The following is a 21,118-nucleotide window of genomic DNA, read 5'->3' as shown; positions in this document are numbered from 1 at the left end:
GACGGTTTCACGACGGACGGAACGATTTAGGGTTGCAGTATGCGACCTGACGGTACAAAAGTCTTTTGTTTTGCTCTTTTCTTTTCGGATATCTCGGGTTTGTCAAGATCTTCATCTTGCTCGCGCAAGCACATATGAAAAGAGGTTTTAGCCTCGCGGCCTTGGGCTTGGGATTTGATAGTGGGAGTGAGGCAGATGGATGCTCCCGCGGGAGAGGGAGACTTGGTGTGTGTGTTTGTGTTGTGGGTGTTTTGCTCATCATCTCTCCACTACGATCGAAACAGCGTTCGAAACAGCGTACACTACCACAGATTGGATACATGAATGCAGTGCGTTAGATCAGCGTCGTAACAAGCAACTCTTGGTTTTCGTTCCTTTGTGGAAACTGTTCCCAGTCCAGCCCGGTCAAGTCGGCGCAATCCAATTTCCGTAGCTGCGTTTCACGTAATACCTTCTACCTACGAACTTCCATGCTTTTCGCAATCTTATCCTATATGCTAGCTACATTGCACACCTCCGTGGAGTTCTATATTCTTCACTCACTCGGTACAGGCTTCGCCTGTCCGCTGCGTCCAATGGTGGGGTGTTGGTCATGACCATTTCACTGCACTGTGGTTATGTGGAGTTTGTATTCCGTATTCCTGGTTCCAGCGCATGGGCAGAATCTTGGCCGGGCTGGATCGAATCGGATCGATACGTTGGCATCGGCATCGGATCCGAGACGAGGACGATGATGAGGATGGAAACGAGGACAAGGAAGAGCCAGAACCAGAGTTAAAACCGGCGCTTCTTCTTCCCACCGTCCGTCGCTGCGATCGTGCGCTTCAGTTCCATCCGGCGCCGACTTGCGGCTTCTTCGGCCGTTTCCTCTTCCTTTGCTTCTTCTTCTTCTCCTTCCACTACAGGCTCCTTGCGGGTTGATAGACGTGGTGATTGGCGTCCTCCGTGTCCTCTAGATACTACACCCACCAGCTTCTGGCGCGAGGGCGAAGCAGGTGGAGACGGAGACGGAGAGTTCGTTGCGTTCGAGGAGTCGTCAACGATGCCGGCGTTGTCCCGCACTTTTGGCGATGCGGTGGCTGTTGTCTCGCGGTCCCTCTTGCGGAGACCGCCGAGTCGACCTAGTTTCCTCCTTGTAGGAGTCTGCGTCTCAGGGGTCTCATCACCCTTTGGCGTCTCGTGTGGCTGCGGCGAGGTGCTCTTTGATGGCGTTGCTTGTTTCTTCCCTCCGAGGCGACCTAGACGGCGCCTTTCCGGCGCTGGCGTTGCAGGCTTTGCTTTCGGTGGGGAGGGAGATGGGGATGAGGTTGGGGTTGATGCGCGGTCTAGATTGTCATCTGCCGCTTCCTCTTCCTCTAGGGTTAGAGATACCCGAGGGGCCCGCGAATTGAGGGAAGTGGGCCCTCCGTTGTAAGTTCTTCCTTCAGAAGAGGTGGATGGCCTCGATTTCCGCGCTGGTGGTGCCGGTGATGACAGTGAAGGTGTCGGAGAAACTCTTCTTGGTCGCAGTACGCCAAGTTTGGATTTCTGCGTTGAGCGACTACTCTTACTTTGCGGTACGGAAGGTGGCTGGGGTCCTTCGTTATCGGTACCATTATCCTCTGAACCTGTTGCTGTAGCTGTCGAGGCTGTGGAGGCCCAACGACGTGAAGGAGACTTATTCTTGGCAAAAGGGGCTGGTTCTGGGGGGCTCTTTGAAGCGCCCAAGGCTTTTGTAGCATTTCGTCGACCTAGACCGCCAATTGCGGAGGATTGGGCTTCTTTGGGAGCGGATTCGTCCTCCTCGGTCTCCTCGTCATCTGTCGCTGCTCGTATCGCCCTTTTCCCTCCAGCACCTTTGAACTTCAAGTGTGGTGGAGTTGCTTGACGCTATGAAAGGGTTAGTCACAGAGGCGATTAGGTTTTCAGTGGGGACATTTACCTCGAACTCGTCATCTGTTGTCTCTAGAGCTAAATCTGGTTGCAAAGAGGCAGTGTTTGTTGATGGCGACCCAGGTTGGTTCTTGCTGGTAGCATTTAAATTTTGATTTTCCATGGAAGGAAGGTCTTTCACCCAGCTTTCATGCTCAGCTCTAGTGTGCATGAAGCATTTCTCACAGCCCCGAACAAGGTTAGTCAACCCTGTCCGATCTGCTCCCTCGTAACCATCATTGTTGGCGAATTGTGTCGTCCACGATTTCTCATCGAAGCTGGACATCCCAGGGACATGCTTCTTTGCATCCGCGACGGACACATGGCCGCCTTTGCGTGAAGCAAAGCCCGTTATACCTGGGAAGACCAAGCTCAAGTCAACGGCCGAGTTGCCGACTCTCTCAAGCAGGCGCGAGATGACGTGGTCTTTGTCCTTGATGATTCCGAGCAAGGAATTGATCTTGTTCTGGGAGACAAAGACTTCATGCAAGCTGGGGCGGAGGATGCGTTCTGCCAACTCTGATGCTGCCTGGGGATCGAGGGTGAATGTCCACTCAAGGGGTCGGAGAGGGCGGGGAAGAGCTATCCTCGTCCGTAACAACAGCGCCTGCGAATTTCCGCGGCCGTCGCGAATGATGGAGTTCTCACCGTCGCTCAGACTTTTGCGGATCTTGGAGAGCAGTATCTCGAATTGGTCAGATGAGACGGATGGATCGATGCTCGTCTGCTGTCGAGCTGCTGCGGCGAGGATGTCATATTTGTCCAGCGAGCATTCCCAAATAGAGATCAAATCGGTTAACAGAAGCGTGAGCGACTCTTTTTTGGTGGAGAAGGAGTAGAATAGCTTGGGGCATTGACGACGAGACCCAGTTTGGAGTTCTTGCCAGCCTTCACTCTCTAAACCAGGCATTTCGAGAAGCCAAAGCCGTTCACATACTGTTGCTGAACGAGACCTCGGGGATGATAATTGCCGGGCAGCCTTGTCTCATCTCGAGCCGAATCCACTGATGAGGCTACGAACTTGAAATCATCAAGCGATGAAAGCCATAATAAAGTCACGGAGGCGGTTACGCACTAGCCAATAGGCACTGGCCTTGGCAGACTGGCAGGGCAGTCTTTTGTTTGACCTCGACCTTTTCTTGACTTCCCTTCTCTCTTTCTCCTCTCTTTCTGTGGTAAAGCTTTAATTTTTCTGGAAATAACAACAATCCGGGCAAGGCCAGTCTACCCCGGCGCTTTCTCTGTATCTGCTACAAGTAGTTCCTCGCGGTTGGGTGGCCATTATTTGAGATGGCAGAATCTGTTACCGCCGACCGTCGCTGGTCAAACAGGGCCACCCAAGGGCCGTTTCAGGGTTGCTGAGGGCAGCGGCTATGCAGTTTGCGCATGCACTGTACGCCATTTACCATGCGTATTGTCCAGAATGGCTACCACAAGGAACTAGGTTGCTGGTCAGGGCCCTGGTGCCCTGCACACAGTTCCAGGTAGGTCATAAATATGTGCCGGAAGAGCAGTGGTGGAACATCTGGCCCCCGTCAACGCCACCTGTGTCCGGCTGCTATCCTCCGTGAGACAGGTCTTGTATGTCATATTTGGCCGCTTCCATGTACAGCTTATTCTGGATTATCGCCAGTCTCACCCTCGAGGGTTCCTCCGTCGGACCACAGCGAGTTGCCTTGACTACTCAACGCTCACAATGTCGGAAAAGCACTATGGGAATGTTATTGTCAACGAAATCAAAGACTTCCAGAGGCTCCGCCATATCCACTGGCGAGCACCAACTGTGATGGGTGCCGGTTTTCTAGGCGGCGTCGTTCTCATGACATCCCACCACGCAATCTACCAGAGCCTTAGCGGAGAGCCTGCAGACAACGCTCTGCTGCAGCTGTGGGCTATTCGTGCAGGCACAGCGCTCGCATTCCTGTCGAAGCTCTGTCTGGCTATTGGGACGGGAGTCGCATATGATCAATGGATGTGGGTCAACTTGCATTCGAAACCGCACGAAATTGGCTCACTGGACTCCATGTTTGCGATATTGGGCAATGCTTTCGAGTTTTTGGCTGTTCGTATATGGTGGCGGCGTCCTGTTCTTACCTTTTTGGCGGCTATGACCTGGTGAGACTCCTTGCTTCTAACTATCCGAGTTGATCCTGACCAGCTCAGGCTTCTCCCCATCTCTGCCATCATCACTCCGGGAACCCTCTCTGTGCAGCCCGTATTAGTCTCCCAAAACGGCACTTTAATTGTTCCTCAACGGCCTTTCACAACTGACAGCAATGCCTTCTGTGGCGTGATAAGTGACGGCAACACGACAACCTACGCCTCCATGGCAACCGGCCTATCAAATCCGACATTCGCCACGGTTCTCTCCAACAGTGTTCTCCCCCTGGAGTCATCCAGCACGAATTTGACCTTCAAGTTGCAATTCTTTGGCCCCGCTGTCACTTGCAACATGTCGAGCAGCGAAGAATTTTCCTGGGCGAAAAGGGCCATACTTGAGTACGAGACCATGACGGACACCAGGGTATTTTACTATGGCTGGGCGCCTCAGCCCGGGTGGGGTCCTGATGTGAATGGCTCTTTCTTCGCGTCCACAGATTTGCAGATCGGGAACAATCGACTAGATTTTGTCTCGAAGGACGCGGCCCGAGTGTTTATCTATCTCAACACCACAGGTGTCGATGAGACGGGCAACCGTATTCCTGGATTCGACGGCAAGGCGGAGGCGCAAATGATAACTTGTGCATTGTACAATGCGTCGTACGATGCGCACTTCGCGGTGAAAAGTACTGGCGCACAATTCATCACTGCCTTCCCGCGGTTTGAGAATTGGATGCCAGCGCTCAGCACGATGGAGGGCACGCTAGAGGATCCACGTGTCCGTCAACAGATGAACATGCAAGCCGTCATGGAGTCCTTTGTCATGATGGTCAATGGCCCCATCACCTACTCCAATGATATCTCCTTTCCGACGATCAACTCGGTCTATGGCCTGGCAATGAACAAAGCCTTGTTCCCCGCTCAGCCCGGGCTGAATCAGACGGCACTGACGCTCCGTCAAGCGAAGCAGAACGAGATGCTCTTTCAGAACATTACGCTGAGTATGCGTTATAGCGTCGTTTCCGGGTATGTTTGACGCGTATATATACGCACGTCCATATTTGTTTGCTCTGCTCGCAGAACTAGAAGCCGACTGATTCACTGACCATTGAATGCAAAAACAGGTCCGTCGGTGACGACCAAACAGTCGCTGCAGCGGTGCGACAAAGATTCGAATCGCAATTCGTCTATGAGCCGCGCACACTACTCATAGCATATGGACTCGGCGCTTTCTTCGCGCTGATCTGTGTCCTGTTGGGCGTGCACGCTCTACTTCACAACGGCGCTTCGTACACAAATTCGTTTTCGACAATCGTGAGAGTCACGAGGGATCCGGCTCTGTCGAGGTTGATCGCAGAAGAAGGCGATCTTCAGGGCGCCGAGCCCGTGCCGAAACATATTCGCAGGGCAGAACTGCGATTGGGGAGGAGTGCGAAATCGCTTTCGCCAAGCTACGCTTCGAGCTGGATTTGAGGAGGCATCACGATAATCAGTGATCCGATGACACGACACAACACGGATTGTACAAAGGTAGCATATGCGTATAGTTGTATTGTGGGATATACCACGACTTTTTCTTACTTATACCACCATGTCTGGTGGCGGTATGTAAAAATCTCCGAGCTCGTTGAATAGCGAGTCCCAGTCGATCAGATCGCCGCCCGAGTACTCGAAGGACAGGTTGTCTGGGTACGCCTGCGTGGCGAACTCGCCAGAAAGCGGCGTGCGATCACTCGCGGCAGCGAGGCGCTCACTCAAAGACTGAGCAGGCTTCTCAAGGCCGAATTGCTCCTTCAGCCGCCTTATGGTGTCCCACATGATGCTTGACGCCATCCTCGACTTCGTTCTCAATGCGAAGCCATTCCCTTCTCTCTTTAGCGGATGCTGGCTGAGGTAGGAAATGGTAGTGCAGGTTCTCGTCAGGTAATCATGCTCCGTGACCGTGCATGCATGAAGTGTATTCCAGGCTTGGCCGATTGCCTTTCTCGTAGCGGCGAGGTCGACTAGGGGGTGCTCGCTGTCTCTCAGCATTAGGAGGAAGAAGGTGGCCGCGATGAGGGATTCTTTTGTGTGCACGCTCCAGGAGATTATTTCGTCTTCGGCATTATTGGCGATGTTGATGAGCTTCAACCCCGTTGCGAGAGCTGGGCCGATGAACTCGTCTACATTGGAGTGCCGGCCGTTTTCACTGGTGGTGTTTGAAGAGGTGATTGCATAAATATAGAGATTCAGCTTAGATCCGAGAAATAGCACCTCCTCGTGAGGTGACCATAACAGGCCAGATGTCGATTCCATCAAGGAGAATTCTTTTTCGAACATGTGGATGGCTGATATCGAGCTTTGGAGGACCCCCGCCGGGCTGAGGTCGGAATTGCCCAGGGTAGTGTTTGTTCGGTACGACAGATACGCGATCTGAAGTTGCTGCTTGAGTCTGGAGGGGATGGCAGAAGAGGGAGATGATAAAGCTTCAAGGATGGTGTGGTCGATAGGAGTGGTGCACGGCACACCGATTCTGCGGCTTGCCCTGGTCACATTAGCAGACAATCAGATATCATGCAGAGGCATACATCTCATTAACAATGAAGCAGGCAATCCATGCCTTCCTTCGAGGCACAATAGCATCTTCATCGAATTTCGAGCCGTATATGAAATCGTTGCTATATTCGGGTCGATGCAGGCCAATTTGGAGGGCTGCGTGGGTGGCAATCCCACTGTAGGTCCATGAAAGGTCTGTCCAACTTCGGTCATCACCTCCTGCCCAGGTGCAGAGGAGCAACAGAGCCTGGATCATTTCAACGGACCGGTTTGCAAGGTACTCGGGACTTAGGACCAGCCTCTTGAGCGGCTGGCTTAGTCTGGAGTACAAGCCGGCGTGCTGACGGCATTTTGCAGATACCAGGATAATGCTCCAGAACAGAGGAGGCCATTTCTTTGACGACCTCAGCGTGATCGAGGGTGCCGACAAGATGGGAAATCGCGGGTGGTGGTGGAGGTAGTAGCTTTATGGCAGAATTAGAGTGAAATGCTGAATGACTTTGGACGAAACCCACCGCTCAAACAACTCAACGATGGAACCAGGCTGGATTGTGATATCTTCCAGATTTGCTGGGTCGAGTTCTCCGACACAGTTTGCGAAAGGGAAAGTAGTGAAGTCCTCCTCGCCGCCAGGTTGCCGTGCTTGTGGTTCTGTTGACGCTCGATCAGAAGCAGACGGTGCATGTTCCAGCTTCTGTTTCGCCAGGAGCAGCTCCTCTTCCAGCCTTTCAATACGTCTAGGATCGAGTTAGAAAGTAACATCGAGAAGACGCGACTGACTTACTCCTGGCGCTTTTCCCGCCGAAAGGAAGAATCGATCAGGCATCGCGCTCCCGTCCTGCTGCATCGGCTGCAGGGAGCAGGGAATGTTTGGCTGGAGTCACATTTCAACTGCACGCGAGGTCAATGACTTAGCCGCATCTTGCATCGTGGGAAGAAGCCGCACTGGACACCAACGCGTTCTGTGTTCAGCCTACCTTCAACTGGCGGCACTGAGTGCAAGCCGGGCCCTTGTTTCGAGACTTCTGGATCTTGTCCACGGTCTGCATGATGGAAAATCAACCATGTGACATAAGAATGGAGAAGGCATTTCGGTGGCATAGAAGCAGACGAGCCAAGAGGAACATCCCAAAACACTACATGTTCGTTAAGAAGGGAGGTTGTGGTGTGAGCAAAGTGTGAGCTCTTAAGTTGGCGAGCTGGGCGAGTTTGAAACCGCGGCGCCGAGGTTTAGCCATGGAGCCATCAAGCGCTTTGCCCGCCCAGCCCGCCTTTTTTTTATTCCACTAGGCAACAAACCCGCCTTTTGCCCGCCACAGACTGCACCTTGCAGTGACAACCACCATTACAATCAGTTGTGGACTCAGTCGAGGTTCATCCCGCGAAAATGAGCGACCTTCAGCACTCTCACAAGAGAAAACGATCTCAGTCCCCCCCTCCATGGCGAAGGAGTAACGACGCCAGACAATATCGAGAACGGGATGCTCCGGGAAGGCGAGACAATGGCCAACCTCAGCGATGGTCTCATAAGGACCAAATGAGAATTAATCAGATGCAAGAAGATGAGCGCATGAGAGAGTGGGTCGCGCAAGAGGATGATTTCGTTCTCAGGCAGGCTAAGAAGAAGGCAGACATCCGAGTCAAGGAAGGACGAGCGAAACCCATCGACTGGTTGGCAGTAACCCTCCGTGTTGTCGACCCTACCCGGAATCCTTTGGATGATGAGGTCGATGAGAAAGACTTGGATTTTGTGGATCCAGACAGTGTCTTCGACGGGCTCTCCGAAAGCCAGCTTTCCGACCTGCGCAAGGATATTGAGACCTACATGAAGTTGGAGACAAACAAGAAAAACAGGGACTTTTGGCAGACAATGCAGATCATTTGCAAGGATAGGCAAAAAAAGCTACGTGCGTCAGGTCCAGAAGGAAGAGCAATGAGCTCCGTGGCAACAGACATCGACAAGCTCCTGGCACCAAAAACACACGAGCAGCTGGAGGTGTTGGAGGGACAAATAAGAACCAAGCTGGACTCGAACGAGCCTATAGATACGGATTACTGGCAGCAGCTGCTGGATAGCTTGCTTGTTTGGAAGGCCAAAGCGAAGCTCAAAAAGGTCTGCCAGGATGTTCTCGAATCGCGGTTGAAGAACCTCAGAGGAGAGAACGAGCAGAAAGCGCTCCTGGTACAACATCAACTTCGGAATGCCGGAGGAGAGCCCGCAGCTCCCGTCCAGTATTCAAAGGACCTGGATCCAGATCCGTTGCTGGAGATTGCAACGAAAGACAAAGGCCTGGAAGTCCAGGATGAGAGTGCATTTCTTCAAAACGTGGCGGCGAGCAGAAGGAAAGTGGTACACATGGGGTACGTCCCAGCGCCGAAAGCGGGTGCCGCCACGACCTCGACAATCTCGACCGCAACACAGCCTCGTCTGGGGGTGCAACAGCCCAAAGCCATTGATCCCACCAGCCGATTTGGCCAGTCGACAGACGATATGTCCTTGACTACAAAAGCCCTCTTCGACCGCGAAGTGGCCAAAGGCGTCAACGAAAACGAGGAAATCTTTGCTGGCGAGGAAGAGACCTCGTCCGAATCCAAGCCACTCTGGATGCAGGAATATGGCGGCAAATACCGACCCCGTAAACCGAAATACTTCAACCGGGTCCTGATGGGCTACGAGTGGAACAAGTACAACCAAACACACTACGGCCATGATAACCCTCCGCCGAAAGTCGTCCAGGGATACAAATTCCACATCTTTTATCCCGACCTGATCGACCCGACAAAGGCACCCACGTATAGAATCATCCGCGAAGGAGGGAGGAAGAAGGGCCAAAGGATGGCTCCGGCGGGCGAAGAAGATACTTGCATCATTAGATTTATGAGTGGGCCGCCATATGAAGATATAGCGTTTAGGATCGTGGATCGGGACTGGGATTACAGTGCGAAGCACGACAGAGGGTTCAAGAGCACATTCGAAAAAGGGGTCTTGACTCTGCATTTCACTTTTAAAAGGGTGGTGTATCGGAAGTGATGGGGATGTGAGATCTTGCATCCGCAGAGATATGCAACAGACTGCGAGGCACGTTGCTGAGGCCAGTGAGGCCCGGGGCTGATGAGGCTGAGGACTGTCCAGGTGCCTTATGTGAGGCGCCCCAAAACTCGAGCTGACAACACTGCTGTAATAACTTTTTCGCATGACAAGGGTGCTGGTTATCTGCCTGACTTTTCTTATTATGTGCTCGGCGTCCGACCGACTTAATTAGGTACATAGGGAAGCCAGAAAAGTGTTGGTGATCTGGTTAATTAATTCATCAATGCTCCATGGACCATGACGATTTAATCGAGCAAAGTCGGCCTGAGAAACTAAACTGTCATAATGTCATACCCGTCTGTGTATTGTATTGCCCACCGCTAGTTTGTCCCCTTCATCCCACTCGACTCGTCTTCCTCTCAGGTTTTCCTTCAACGGAGGCGGGGAGGGAAGGCGAGTGACAAAGCCCGACCGAGCTTTTTTTTTTTTGCCCTCGTAGCATTTGTACCTAGGGAGGCAGCGAGTTAGGTACATGGCGAGTAGATACCGAGGACTTGTACTCTTGACACAGATCCGTCAATCATCAAGGGGGCCCCGTCTCGCGCGCTCGGTCCACTCGTCTCAGGGTCCCGCCCTATGACGTACCTACGTCGTCAAGTCGAACTTCCGAGTCCTACGTCCGCATATACTCGGTAGCGAGGCTGGTATGAGCAACCCAGCTTGGGGCGGGCGAGCGGGCAGGGGAGAGAGTGAGCCAGCTCGCCAGGTAGTTACATAGTTGTAAACCAAGAAGAAAAAAGAACACCAGAAAAGATAATACCACAATGAGTCAGCAAGATCCAAGTTAGATCCAGATTGCAGATGCAGCAACCGTTGAGGGGGCGCCTCAGTCCTGTCTTCCTGAGAAGGTCCCGGGATGGAGCGGGTCTGGTTTCCCAAGCTCGGCCGTAAAGGGAGAGACGATATTACCTGGATGAGGGACGGATGTTGTGTTGGCGGTTGTCGTTGGCGAGCTGACAAAGCGTGCTTCGGGCAGAGAATTGCGGTGAACGACCGCACAGTCTTTGCTGAGGGGCCGTATCGTGTGTCAGACTCCTCCCTTTCCATTGCTAGGGAGTGTGCTGATGGACGAAGGTCGGTTGGAAAATGAGCATGGGGTTGTTGCCCAGGATTCTCAAATGAAGAAGCACGCGACATCAAGATGCTTGGTGCTTGATGCTTGATGCTTGATGCTTGATGCAGTCTATCGAACTTGGAGAGACCCGTCGAGAAAGAGGGATCGATGTCATTATGTTTATTATCTTCGTAGAACCTTCAGAGTGTCAGTCTACATGTAACGTCGACTCTTCTTCGCCTCGGACCCCCGCTCCTTCTTTCGGATCTCACATGCAAAAGGGGATATGCAATGCAGCACGCTCGAACGAGTACCAAAAAGCATTCAGGAACACGGGCTTTTGAAATACATATCCATCACTTCGGGCTAGACGCGATCAGACCAAACGCGCACCATTCCATTAAATGTAATCAATAGAAATAGTAGTACAGATGAATCCGAAGGGCAAATCACGCCTCCGCATCTGGGCTCGGCTCTTTCGCTGTCTCGCGGTCAGAATCGGTTGGCTCGAGTTTCTTTTCTTTGTGGAGCTTTTCGCCAGGCTCAATGCCACAGTCTTCCTCCCACGTTGTGGTCTCTCTGTGCATATCTCGTCGGACCCAGAGGATGGTGATGGCGGTCCAGATGCCGATCCAGACAAAGGGGACACCCCAGCCTGACGCCCACATTAGTGATCGTTCTTTCATAGGAGATATCCTTGGGTCAGAACTTACCAATTCCATAAGCCACGTCCTTGGGTACGGGATGGATGCATACAACCACCGTGCAAGCTATAGCAACCAGAAGTCCCGCGACAGACCAGAACAGAGACTGCACTAGAATCATCCTCCGGAACCGTGGGCTTGCTCGGTACCGCGCAGCCAAAGCTTCACGGAAAGGTCTGCCGGCGTTGGCATTAACGGCAACGACATCCTCAATCAGATAGTACGCTCCAGGGTAAACCACGCCGCCCTTCTCGGTGGAGCTGATACGGAAAGGCGCCTTCCTGCCAGCTAGACTCCACATGGTGAGTACGAATATACTGCCGGCAATGCAAAACACAAGTGCTGGGGCAGGCATGGAAAGAACCCGCAGCCAGACAATGTGAGGAGCACTGCCGACAATAAGCAGCGCAGTGACAGCGGTGATGGTCAGGACCGAAATCCAGTGGGTGATGTCAAAGGCCCATCGGTTCGAGGTGCCCAAGGGCCGGAAGAAGTTCTCCTTCTTCCACAAACGCCAGCTCCTCACACCGAATTCGATGTATGTCGGGCCACCCCAGATGGTAGCCACGACGGCGAAAACTATGATGGATATGTTAGCGAGGGAGTTGCAGCGAGGTGTCAAGGGATTTAGCCTACTTATCCAACCTTGTACGTGGCCTGCGAATTTCATGGTATAGAACAAGACAATAGGAATAACACAGGCGTCCACAATGATCGTGAATATCGTCAAGAACAGCTTCCACCTCCGCCACCCGTGTCTCCATGTGAAAGGCAATTGTGGCAGGAGGGTAGGATGTTGGGAATAGTATTCTTGCAGCGTGCTCGCCCGTCTTCTGAATTCTCTCTTGGTCGCAGCACGACTGTCGTAGTATGCATCTCTCTCCGGCTCCGTTTTCCGCTCTCTCCTGGCTTGTTCTCTGCTCTTTCTGCGTTCAGAGGCAGACATGTTGCTGAGTCCGGTATCGACTGCTCTCAGACCTGGTGTCGGAGTCTCCTCTCGCTCGCCAGGGCTTCCTTGGCCGAAATGGACACCCCGGCCTTCTCGTATGGGAGTGGAGGGTGCCGCTCCATCATGCGACGCACGACTGCGCTCTAATTGAAAACTGGCACGACTGCCTCGGACGACTTCGGGCATGGCGGCTGAGTATGCTTCGACTGGGTAGAGAGGTCTAAGATGGAATACTTGTTAGAGGAGAGAAGATGGTCGTCATAAGCAATGCTTGCAAGAAGGAAGGTGAGGAGGTATGAGGGCGAGCCTCCTTGCCCGGCGAGAAGAAACCGTGAGGCCCTAGGAAGGTCGCGGAAGGAGATTGAACGCTTCTGTCATTCAGCGCAAATGAGTGGAGAGATAATAAGTCAGGGTACTGCCGCTGATGGATTAGTCCCCAGACCAAGAAGTGCAGTCGAGTGATTGAAAAAGTGTACTTGTATGGAGTTTATTTAATTGGCATTTCCCCGAAAAAGGCTCCTTCCGGGGCGTCACGGGCTATCGCAGAGCACAGTAAGCAAAGTCAGCTCGCGTTGACTGACGTCGGCGGCCCCTCTCAGGCGGTGATGTGGATTGGTTGGCAACGGGTGATAGAAGCAATCAGCTGGGTGGCCCGGAAGGGAGGCTCCCGGGCATGCGGCCTCCAGCAACATTTGGGGCCAGGAGCCCGAACATAAAAGTTGCTTGGCGTCACGTTGTGAGCATCTGACCGTTGCCAAGGCCATGGAGCCGCTGTTTCCTATACTTCGCAGTACCGCGTACGGTGTACCTTATCAGTCAGATGTGCAAACCAAGTCATTCTCACGACACGTTCCTGGACGCCATCTTCAAGTACCTCAACTTTGTACATTGTCTTCATGCCACCATTCGGCCGACCTGGTACTCATTGGAGCCGTGCCGCAGGTTTCTGTCTCCTTGATGCAGTACCTCTTTTATGCTGGAAGCTGACAACGGTTGAAATCTTCCAACAAGCGGCACCCCTTGTATCAGAAAGACTTCGCCTCCTGTCGAATGCTAGACTCCGGGACTGCTCGGTCACGCCTTTCTGGTGGCCACATTGGTTTGCATACATCTCCTCGGATGCGCATTAAGATCCCATTCATGACTACGGGGAGCGCGACACCTCTCAGACATCGACCACTGACTGGAATGAAATGAACTATCAAGTCTAGATATACCTGGGCACACAACGAGATGATACCCAAGCTATCGGTAAATTGATATCTCTGAGCATTCCGGCAAACTCAGCTTGACGGCCGTTGTATATACAACATTCCTGCTCCATTGAGCGTGGAGTCCACCGGTACAACTATCCGGCAGCCTTGTCTCATCCCAGCTAGGTCATGGCTCTCACTTCTGCTTGTTCGCCGATTAGCTGATCCTAGGTCTTGTGGTCCTTCCTTCAGCATATGGTGTGGCTTGTTTAATCGTCAACCCCTCTGTGCCATCACAGAAGCAAAGGAGGGAAAAAAAACACAAAAGTCAAATTTTCCTGCTGCAGGATGAGAGGGTGGAGCACTGCAGGTTGGCATTTGAGGCCCAACCAGATGCACTCTTCCGAACATGACAGCCTGTTGAGCCACATCTAGTTGCACAAAGAGCACTGCAAACCGTCCCAAATCTGATTGGATAGGAGACCCTTCAGAATTCCGGATTGCCTCTGGAAAGATGTGATACAGTACTTTACTGTACTAGCATGCAGCTGGTGCGTCCAGGCGTCTTCTCCTACAGCAAAAAGGATATGAAAGGTCAGTCCATGAACCCTTCTGTTTGCGTTCCGGCGCCTGTTCCTTCCACCCCTTCCTACCCCTGCCTGTTTGCATGGTTGCCCCCCTTCTTTCAAGCATGTACCATGATATGCGCCTTTAAAACCAATTGCTTGTTCTAAATAATACTATTTCCCACCTTTGACTTTTCTTTGTTTTTGGCAATTAATCCTTAAGCACCGGCCTCTCCTCCTGTTCGTCGCGATCAAAGTCAATGATCCAAGATCTCATCGTCCTCTGCCACTTTCCCCTGATTTGGACAGCATTCACGTCAGGTCCATTCCTCGCCACCGACCTACACAAGTCTCCGTGAAGAAGTTTCTGTCGCCTATCACTCGGCTCGCATCTTCCGAGAACCCAAAATGGGCAGAGTGGTGGAAATGGAAGCTGAGACCTCAACTCATCACCATGAGGCATATGGCAATTTTGGAGATTTTGAACTTTCAAACATCATGACTGGGGCGTTCGAGGAGCAAAATTTGCAGTCACCGTTTTCAGCAATCTCGCACCTTCAGATGCATCATAGTCAACAACATACAGACGTCCATCCACTGCTCCAGGTGGAGACTGTGGACGACATTCCCTATGAAAACTTTCATCTCCATCACGAGCATATCTTCCCGGCAAGTGCCCAACTCCAACTTTCCGACGTCGATCTAGACCCGACTTGGACATCCCATCCTTATCCGCAATTCATCAGCAATACTGTCGGACAACCCGATGATTTCAGTGGCCTTCCGCTGTTTCCATACACAGCAGATCCGGTGGGCCCCCCTCTGTCAGCCTACCAATATTATGAAGAGCAGAATATCTGGCCTTCGTCTGACGAATACAGCCAGTGCAGATCTTTCACCACAACGGAAGAAGATGAAGACGCAGTTGACGACAAGCCGTACGCCCGACTCATCTACGAAGCTCTGATGCAGGCACCGGGCCATAGGTTGATGCTCAGAGAGATCTACGAATGGTTTCGCCACAATACTACTAAACCTCAAGAGTCTGGATCAAATGGTTGGCAGAATAGCATTCGGCACAACTTGTCTATGAATAAGGTTAGCAACGTATAGTCCCGGGACTATGCGCATCCCCGACTAACCATGCACATAGGCATTCGAAAATGACAGGGATAGCGCAAAGGGTAGCGTGAGAAAAGCTACTAGCGTCTGGATGCTGACCGATGAGGCGATCAAGAATGGGGTCCAGTCTACCACAAGGTATCGCAAATCTGGAGCAGGCAAAAAGACACTGCGGGGCCGCATACCAGCCATTCAACGTCAAAGAGCGGGAGCAAAAGGTGGGCGAGCAGCGCGGCATTCAGCCAAAAGGAGGTATCAAGAGCAGGGTGCTTTCACTGACTCGACACCAATGGCAAGCCCCTCGACCACATCGTACTCCGACTACACCGACTACCAAAGCTTTGACTCCCTGGATCCACGACCCGCAGCGAGGAGTTGGCCGATGACCCCGGTGGAGCAGAATCTGGCAGCTGAAGAAACGAATTTGCTGAGCTGTCTGTCTCCACAAAGCACGCTGGGTTTCAGGGCACAGCGCATTGGCTATGGAGAGGAGAACGTGCATTTGCAGAATGCTCTCTTGCAGTCAATGCAAGATCAGCAGATGGGGGAACTTGTCAGATTTCATGCGGAATGAGACTTGCAGCGGAAGGCCCCCCTTTTTCTCCGGGGTTGGTCTCACATCATTGGGTACCACTATATGACCTGCAGGAGCCAGATTCCGCGGACGCTTCCGAAGGACGGATGGAAATTACCTGTTCCAGAGCGATCGGGGCGGACCAGCGGACTGTACAGTGACTTTTCTTTTTCTTTGGTGTGGTCAAGGAAGTCTGTGATTTATGTCGTTGAGGAAGGATGCAAGTTCGACACAGCAAATATACGACACTGTTATGTTGTCCACGAGCCATTGCCATTGCGAGACCTCGCATATGAGAACTATTGCCACAAGGAGCGACAATAGCCTACGATTGTACTATACCTCCTTTAGCAAGAGGAAATCAGTGCGTTGGGCAATAGAAAGCTGCCAGATGTGAGCAAGATGCGATTTGCTTGGCAGAGAGAGCGGTTCTAGACTTCCGCTTCCGTTTCAGCTTCACATGCATTCATTCGTTCATTCCTCCTTTCTCGTTCGAACAATGAATCAGCGTGATGGAAGCCATTTTCATCCTCTGGATGGCCTTTGCCATGCGTAATGGTCCTCACTAACCTCTATTCTCCACCCACGAAGTGCCATCGTCTCCATTCCACCCTTCCTTCCTCGGAATGGGCTGTGCTGTGCGCTGGCAAAAAAAGCTCATATTAGTCTGGGGATTTCAATCTCCGCGAAGAGTTTCTCCGGTTCAAACCCATCGACAAGCGCTGGCCTTGGCTGAGAACATGGGCCAAAAACGCAGTGGAGGCTTTAGCCAGGGTTGCCAACGCAACTACATGGGTGGAAGTGCAGTTAAATTTGGGCTGTGACAACCCGGGGATGGCACTAAGACATGTCAAACAGATTTCAAGCCCCGAGATTCAAACACCTCCTCGCACAAATGCACCAGGTTGACGGACAACGGCTCCCGCTTTCCCCTTGATCAATCCTTCGACCTCCAGCCTGTTCATGCTTCGGTGGCGTCACGGTACAGCCAGACCTTAGCCGACAGGAGCTAGTGCATCTACACGGAGCAAAGGACAAAGCGGAGAGAAACTCTAAAGGCACAATCAAAAGCCACCTTCTCTTTCTCAGCTTGGGGGCGAACAAGCAGAACTTCTTCTCTCTTCCTCCATTAGCACACTCTACAGCGCCATCCCCTGCATCGATTGACGAACTTACAAGCTCGGCATCTTGAGCACCGATCCGATCGAAACCCCGAAAGATCATGTCGTGAAGACTGTTGCCTTTCCGGTTTCAGCCCGATGTTCCAATCGTCTCGAGGCGATTCCCGCCACTCTCAGCTCCACAAGGTAGCCCAGTACTGGCTCGCTTGAGCTGGACCTGGCCTCATTTGACTAGTAAGATATGCTCACATGCCGCAGGACAGGCCTCAAATCTGGGTTTCCATTTTATGGAGGTGAGATGTCAATCTGCTTGGCCAGGATAGGCAGTTGCAGAGGGTGTGATCGAGGTGGCCCATCTGCAATGGTCAACGATCCACCGACTTCTTTGCCACCCCGTCAATGGTGGAAGAATACAGCGGACTGAGAGGCGGGTAGTTGGATATGGGGTTGGAAATGTCAACTCTCATTTCTGTGCCAACCCGAGGGCTGAAAGACACGAGTACGAGCCGTTAGGGTTTCCAGCCCCGTCCATAACCGGGTAAGAGCTCGTTTCAACACATATCTGCACGGGCACAAGGCCAATCCTTGAGCAAAAGTTTTCCAGTGCCAAATTGGACAGATAGAAGCAGGAAACAAACCTTTAATCCGGATTTAGATGCTTGCTGGATCCTCGACAATCTCTCCAATCTCCGCAACGGCTGAGGATTCGCGATCTAGAATATCTCGGTCTCTTGAGGAATGGAGTCATGCAGAGAAGACTACGCTATTTCCAACCTCGATCGGCAACAATCTTACGCGATAAGTTCCATGAGGCAGATGGCGAGTCCCCGAACCCCCGTCCGCTCGCCCATCTGCAAAGCACGGATACTTTCTTACGTTCGGTTCGAATATGATAGATTCAGCGGGCGCAAACCGACCGTTTTCCCGTCAACCCGTCATGCATGGTTCCGACCATCCCTACCCTAGTCAATTTTTCAGAACGTGCTTGACATATGCCGGGCAACGTATGACGATACAACCTGGGATCGACCAGATCAGGACTGACCGCAGATTTATCCAGGGTGAGTCTTAGAGGATTGGCCTGGCACGGTACCACAATGTCAAACCACAACCTCGCACCGTCGGTGTGCACCAGGGGCCCTTGCTAGGTGTTCTTGAATCTATGGACGTCCACGCAATCCCCTCGGTGCCTTCCATGGTCTAGCCACTAGCTTTGGGGCGTTTTTTTGCTGCACTTCACTTGCTGAGCGCATCTGTCAGGATGTCAAAGATGGTAGTTACCTCGTCGTCATCGGCAGGCGTTGGAGCCCCACGACAACTGGTGTGACTACTCACAGGGCCAGTGGTAACCAGTCTCACAAGCATACCAATGCCCCGCTGCAGATGGCTCGAGGATTTCGTGGCAACAGTCTTGGAACACGGGCATACACAAGAAAAATGGTGGTAGATAATGTTTTCTTGGGAAGAGTCCGCTCGAGCCGTCTCACATGGAGCTACTATTTTCCATGAGCTTGGACGGCGACATTGATCACGATCCGAGATGAACGCTACCCGCAGGAGATCGAATCTCGAAAGCATAGTCACCATCGTCGAGACTCATAAAACCTGCCGAACATTCTGACGCTCATGTCTTGGTGGCAGCTACCAGAGATTGTGAATGAGGAGGTCTTCTGTTGTACAGATGCGTCTGTCTCACCCTAGCCCTCGACCCCACCAACCCCAAGCCTCTTCACCTGATTGTGTCTCTCATGCTTACACTGAGGTTGGAACTGCAATCTTCTGGGGATGGCCGAATACCTCCCTACGCTTTCTGTACAGGTTGTGCCTGGCATCGGTCGCCGACTTCCGAGCCGACGCAGGCTCATCTTGACATTTTCATGTCTCTTGCCAGCCCGCAAGTGATGTGCCCGACAGCTATCTAGCCAGGAGGTTGTACAACTGTGGCTCCATCGCCAGTACAAAATCCCCGGTGGGCCCTCGAATGGCTCGCCTACCTGGCAGCTGGCAGATATGACAGATTTGACAGCGGCAATGTATCACCTTCCCACTCAAGAGTCCGATCTGATCCCGACTCCTTCTTCTGATTTCCTGTGGGAATCGTCAAGACTCGACAATCGAACAGCTTTCACCAGGCACACCTTTGGTGAATCTATAAATGGCGATACTATCTACTATTGAACCGTTGGGCGATTGTTCTGCACTGAGTTGAGTCTGCGGAAACGCGGGAGAAGAAGACTAAGGGAAATTTTGCCTCGATTCTGTCTCGGTGAAGCGTTGTGAGCCGTTGTGTGGTGCAACTACAAAGCAAGGCCAACAGGAATGTCGACACAAGCGAAAGATGGTGCGCATTGAGTAGTTGGTATCTCTCTCATCGCACAGCTCAAGCATCAGGTTACGGCCGATATCGCTGCTCTGCACCTCCGGTGGTTGGACCAGTCTGCAAGTGCGGTTGCTTTTCTCTGGTGTGAGTATACGAAGCAGGAAAGGACTCTCCATTACTCGCACTTTGCAGGAAGATGTGTTCTGTCAAGCACGTGCAGACCATCATTGTATGGACCTGGCGCCTGAATGTCCCAACTTTGTACGCCGCTGGCTTTAGAGATGGGGCGCTCGAGAAACTGCTCCTGCAATCCCTTGTCCCAGAGCAATGCTACGAACCAGGTCGGTGGCAGAGGCTCTCTTCCTCTGTCGTAGTGACCTTCTTTCAGAGCACCGGGCGAAGCGCCCGCGAGAGTGTTATAGCGATCTCACTGACCTGTAAGTTAGGTAAGGATGAACAACCGCTCAGACTGGGCTTCGGCGACTTTAGCAATAGTTTATAACAGTAACATCGAGAACAAGTCCGGTCCATGGAAGAGGAAATAGATAGGCGGCAGATGATGCACAAAAGCCATAGTCATTCGGATTTGGCTCTTCATTGTGCACATAGCTAACGTCGCCTGTTTTATTGGCACTTCAATAGAGACATTTCTTGGTGTAGAAGGCACTTCGCAGTAACTTTTGACCTCTCAACACGCAGATATTGCTGTCTTTAGGATGATCGCGTATCATCGACCGAAACCCTGGGTGATGCTAGGTGACCACTGTCGTCGTGCACACGTCGAAATCTTGCCCTTGCCCTTACGCTTTTTGATCATCGCCATTGACCTCTGCAAGCTTCGGTCATAAACACCCCCCGGTTTCTTATCAAAAAAGAAGTCATGCCAGTCTTCCTCCAGCTTTCTTGTCACTTTCTATTTCTTCCCCGTCTTCTTCTCTTGCGTCTCCTTCAGCACCTTCTTCACAATCTTCTGCTCCTCGATCAAGAAAGCGCGGACGATCCGATCCCGTACGCAGTTGGCGCATCTTGAGCCGCCGTATGCTCGCTGAACAGTCTTCTTGGGTCTGCTAGTGGTGGCATATTCTCGGGGCCGGAGGGCAGGGACCTGTATCGCCGATATAGCCTGTTAGAAACAGATCTCGACTTGACGATATTTTGAACAGAATAACCGTGCAGTTGTTGTCTGTCTTTCGGTGATGCCGCCACTTACACCTGGGAGTTTGATGCCGCAGTCACCGCATTTGGGGGCTGTGCCGCGCTTCTTGATGTGCAGGAGACGAAGTTTCCCACCAGGGGTCTTGATGACTCGGACGTTGTTGGAGGAGGTGTTGTATCTGTATATTTCGCGTGTCCCATGTCAGCCATTGAATATTGTCCCATTTCCACATGATTTTTCGATCTTCTTGAACGTCAATATTTTCGAGCGGGAATACGTACGGGTTTCGACGGCGGTATTGGAGTCTGACGCCTGCCATTGCGACGGTATTGAATAGGCAATGGGACGGGTTGAAGACGAGGAAATCGTTGCTTGTCTTGAATCGGCGGTTGACTTCCAGATCGCTTTAGCAAAAATCCGTGTGCGAAGTTTCTATGCCGATGATATTCCGGCTTGGCGCCAAGATCCATGTTCCATCTTTCAAAGTCACGTGTGCGGGCGAAACCGACCTGAGTTTTCTCGCGGTCGTCAAGGCAGAACTTGTCTCTCAGATCGACAATTGTTTCAGCCAGTCCAGCCGGCAAGACCTGCAGTTGGCGAATGGTAAGTCTGAGACTACGCGAGTGAAACATACTGCTCTCTAGGCAGAAGCAGGGGTCAAACCAGGTACCGTAAATGGTAAGCGACCTTCAAATACATCTCCAAAATCGAACGACAAGTTC

At 52.2% G+C, this 21,118-nt stretch overlaps 7 protein-coding genes across 7 annotated transcripts; 3 read left to right on the top strand and 4 right to left on the bottom strand.

Annotated features, from left to right (window-relative positions):
• Nucleotides 1-774: 774 nt before the first annotated feature.
• On the bottom strand, nucleotides 775-2,821 carry A1O5_12161 (uncharacterized protein; the record flags this gene model as incomplete). The annotated part of the gene is made up of 2 exons (XM_007752730.1): nucleotides 775-1,869; nucleotides 1,922-2,821. The coding sequence occupies 2 exons, from the start codon at nucleotides 2,819-2,821 to the stop codon at nucleotides 775-777; spliced, it is 1,995 nt and encodes a 664-aa protein (XP_007750920.1).
• Nucleotides 2,822-3,607: 786 nt separating this feature from the next.
• On the top strand, nucleotides 3,608-5,484 carry A1O5_12160 (uncharacterized protein; the record flags this gene model as incomplete). Its single annotated transcript, XM_007752729.1, has 3 exons — nucleotides 3,608-4,026; nucleotides 4,075-5,037; nucleotides 5,136-5,484. 3 exons carry the CDS (start codon nucleotides 3,608-3,610, stop codon nucleotides 5,482-5,484), a joined length of 1,731 nt encoding a protein of 576 aa, XP_007750919.1.
• Nucleotides 5,485-5,592: 108 nt separating this feature from the next.
• A1O5_12159 (uncharacterized protein) lies at nucleotides 5,593-7,595 on the bottom strand (the record flags this gene model as incomplete). The annotated part of the gene is made up of 5 exons (XM_007752728.1): nucleotides 5,593-6,535; nucleotides 6,579-7,010; nucleotides 7,062-7,283; nucleotides 7,331-7,437; nucleotides 7,524-7,595. The coding sequence occupies 5 exons, from the start codon at nucleotides 7,593-7,595 to the stop codon at nucleotides 5,593-5,595; spliced, it is 1,776 nt and encodes a 591-aa protein (XP_007750918.1).
• Nucleotides 7,596-7,933: 338 nt separating this feature from the next.
• Nucleotides 7,934-9,577, top strand: A1O5_12158 (uncharacterized protein; the record flags this gene model as incomplete). Its single annotated transcript, XM_007752727.1, has 1 exon — nucleotides 7,934-9,577. The coding sequence occupies one exon, from the start codon at nucleotides 7,934-7,936 to the stop codon at nucleotides 9,575-9,577; it is 1,644 nt and encodes a 547-aa protein (XP_007750917.1).
• A 1,563-nt stretch (nucleotides 9,578-11,140) lies between these two features.
• Nucleotides 11,141-12,530, bottom strand: A1O5_12157 (uncharacterized protein; the record flags this gene model as incomplete). The annotated part of the gene is made up of 3 exons (XM_007752726.1): nucleotides 11,141-11,346; nucleotides 11,405-11,974; nucleotides 12,032-12,530. 3 exons carry the CDS (start codon nucleotides 12,528-12,530, stop codon nucleotides 11,141-11,143), a joined length of 1,275 nt encoding a protein of 424 aa, XP_007750916.1.
• A 1,981-nt stretch (nucleotides 12,531-14,511) lies between these two features.
• A1O5_12156 (uncharacterized protein) lies at nucleotides 14,512-15,799 on the top strand (the record flags this gene model as incomplete). Its single annotated transcript, XM_007752725.1, has 2 exons — nucleotides 14,512-15,201; nucleotides 15,257-15,799. The coding sequence occupies 2 exons, from the start codon at nucleotides 14,512-14,514 to the stop codon at nucleotides 15,797-15,799; spliced, it is 1,233 nt and encodes a 410-aa protein (XP_007750915.1).
• Nucleotides 15,800-20,153: 4,354 nt separating this feature from the next.
• Nucleotides 20,154-20,715, bottom strand: A1O5_12155 (60S ribosomal protein L34-B; the record flags this gene model as incomplete). Its single annotated transcript, XM_007752724.1, has 3 exons — nucleotides 20,154-20,345; nucleotides 20,451-20,574; nucleotides 20,678-20,715. The coding sequence occupies 3 exons, from the start codon at nucleotides 20,713-20,715 to the stop codon at nucleotides 20,154-20,156; spliced, it is 354 nt and encodes a 117-aa protein (XP_007750914.1).
• Between the last annotated feature and the right edge of the window lie 403 nt (nucleotides 20,716-21,118).

Source organism: Cladophialophora psammophila (assembly GCF_000585535.1).
Source record: "Cladophialophora psammophila CBS 110553 chromosome Unknown aczJe-supercont1.31, whole genome shotgun sequence".
Classification (NCBI taxonomy): Eukaryota; Fungi; Ascomycota; class Eurotiomycetes; order Chaetothyriales; family Herpotrichiellaceae; genus Cladophialophora; species Cladophialophora psammophila.
The sequence above is the reverse complement of the archived record's forward strand: the minus strand, read 5'-3'. Positions and strand labels throughout refer to the sequence as shown.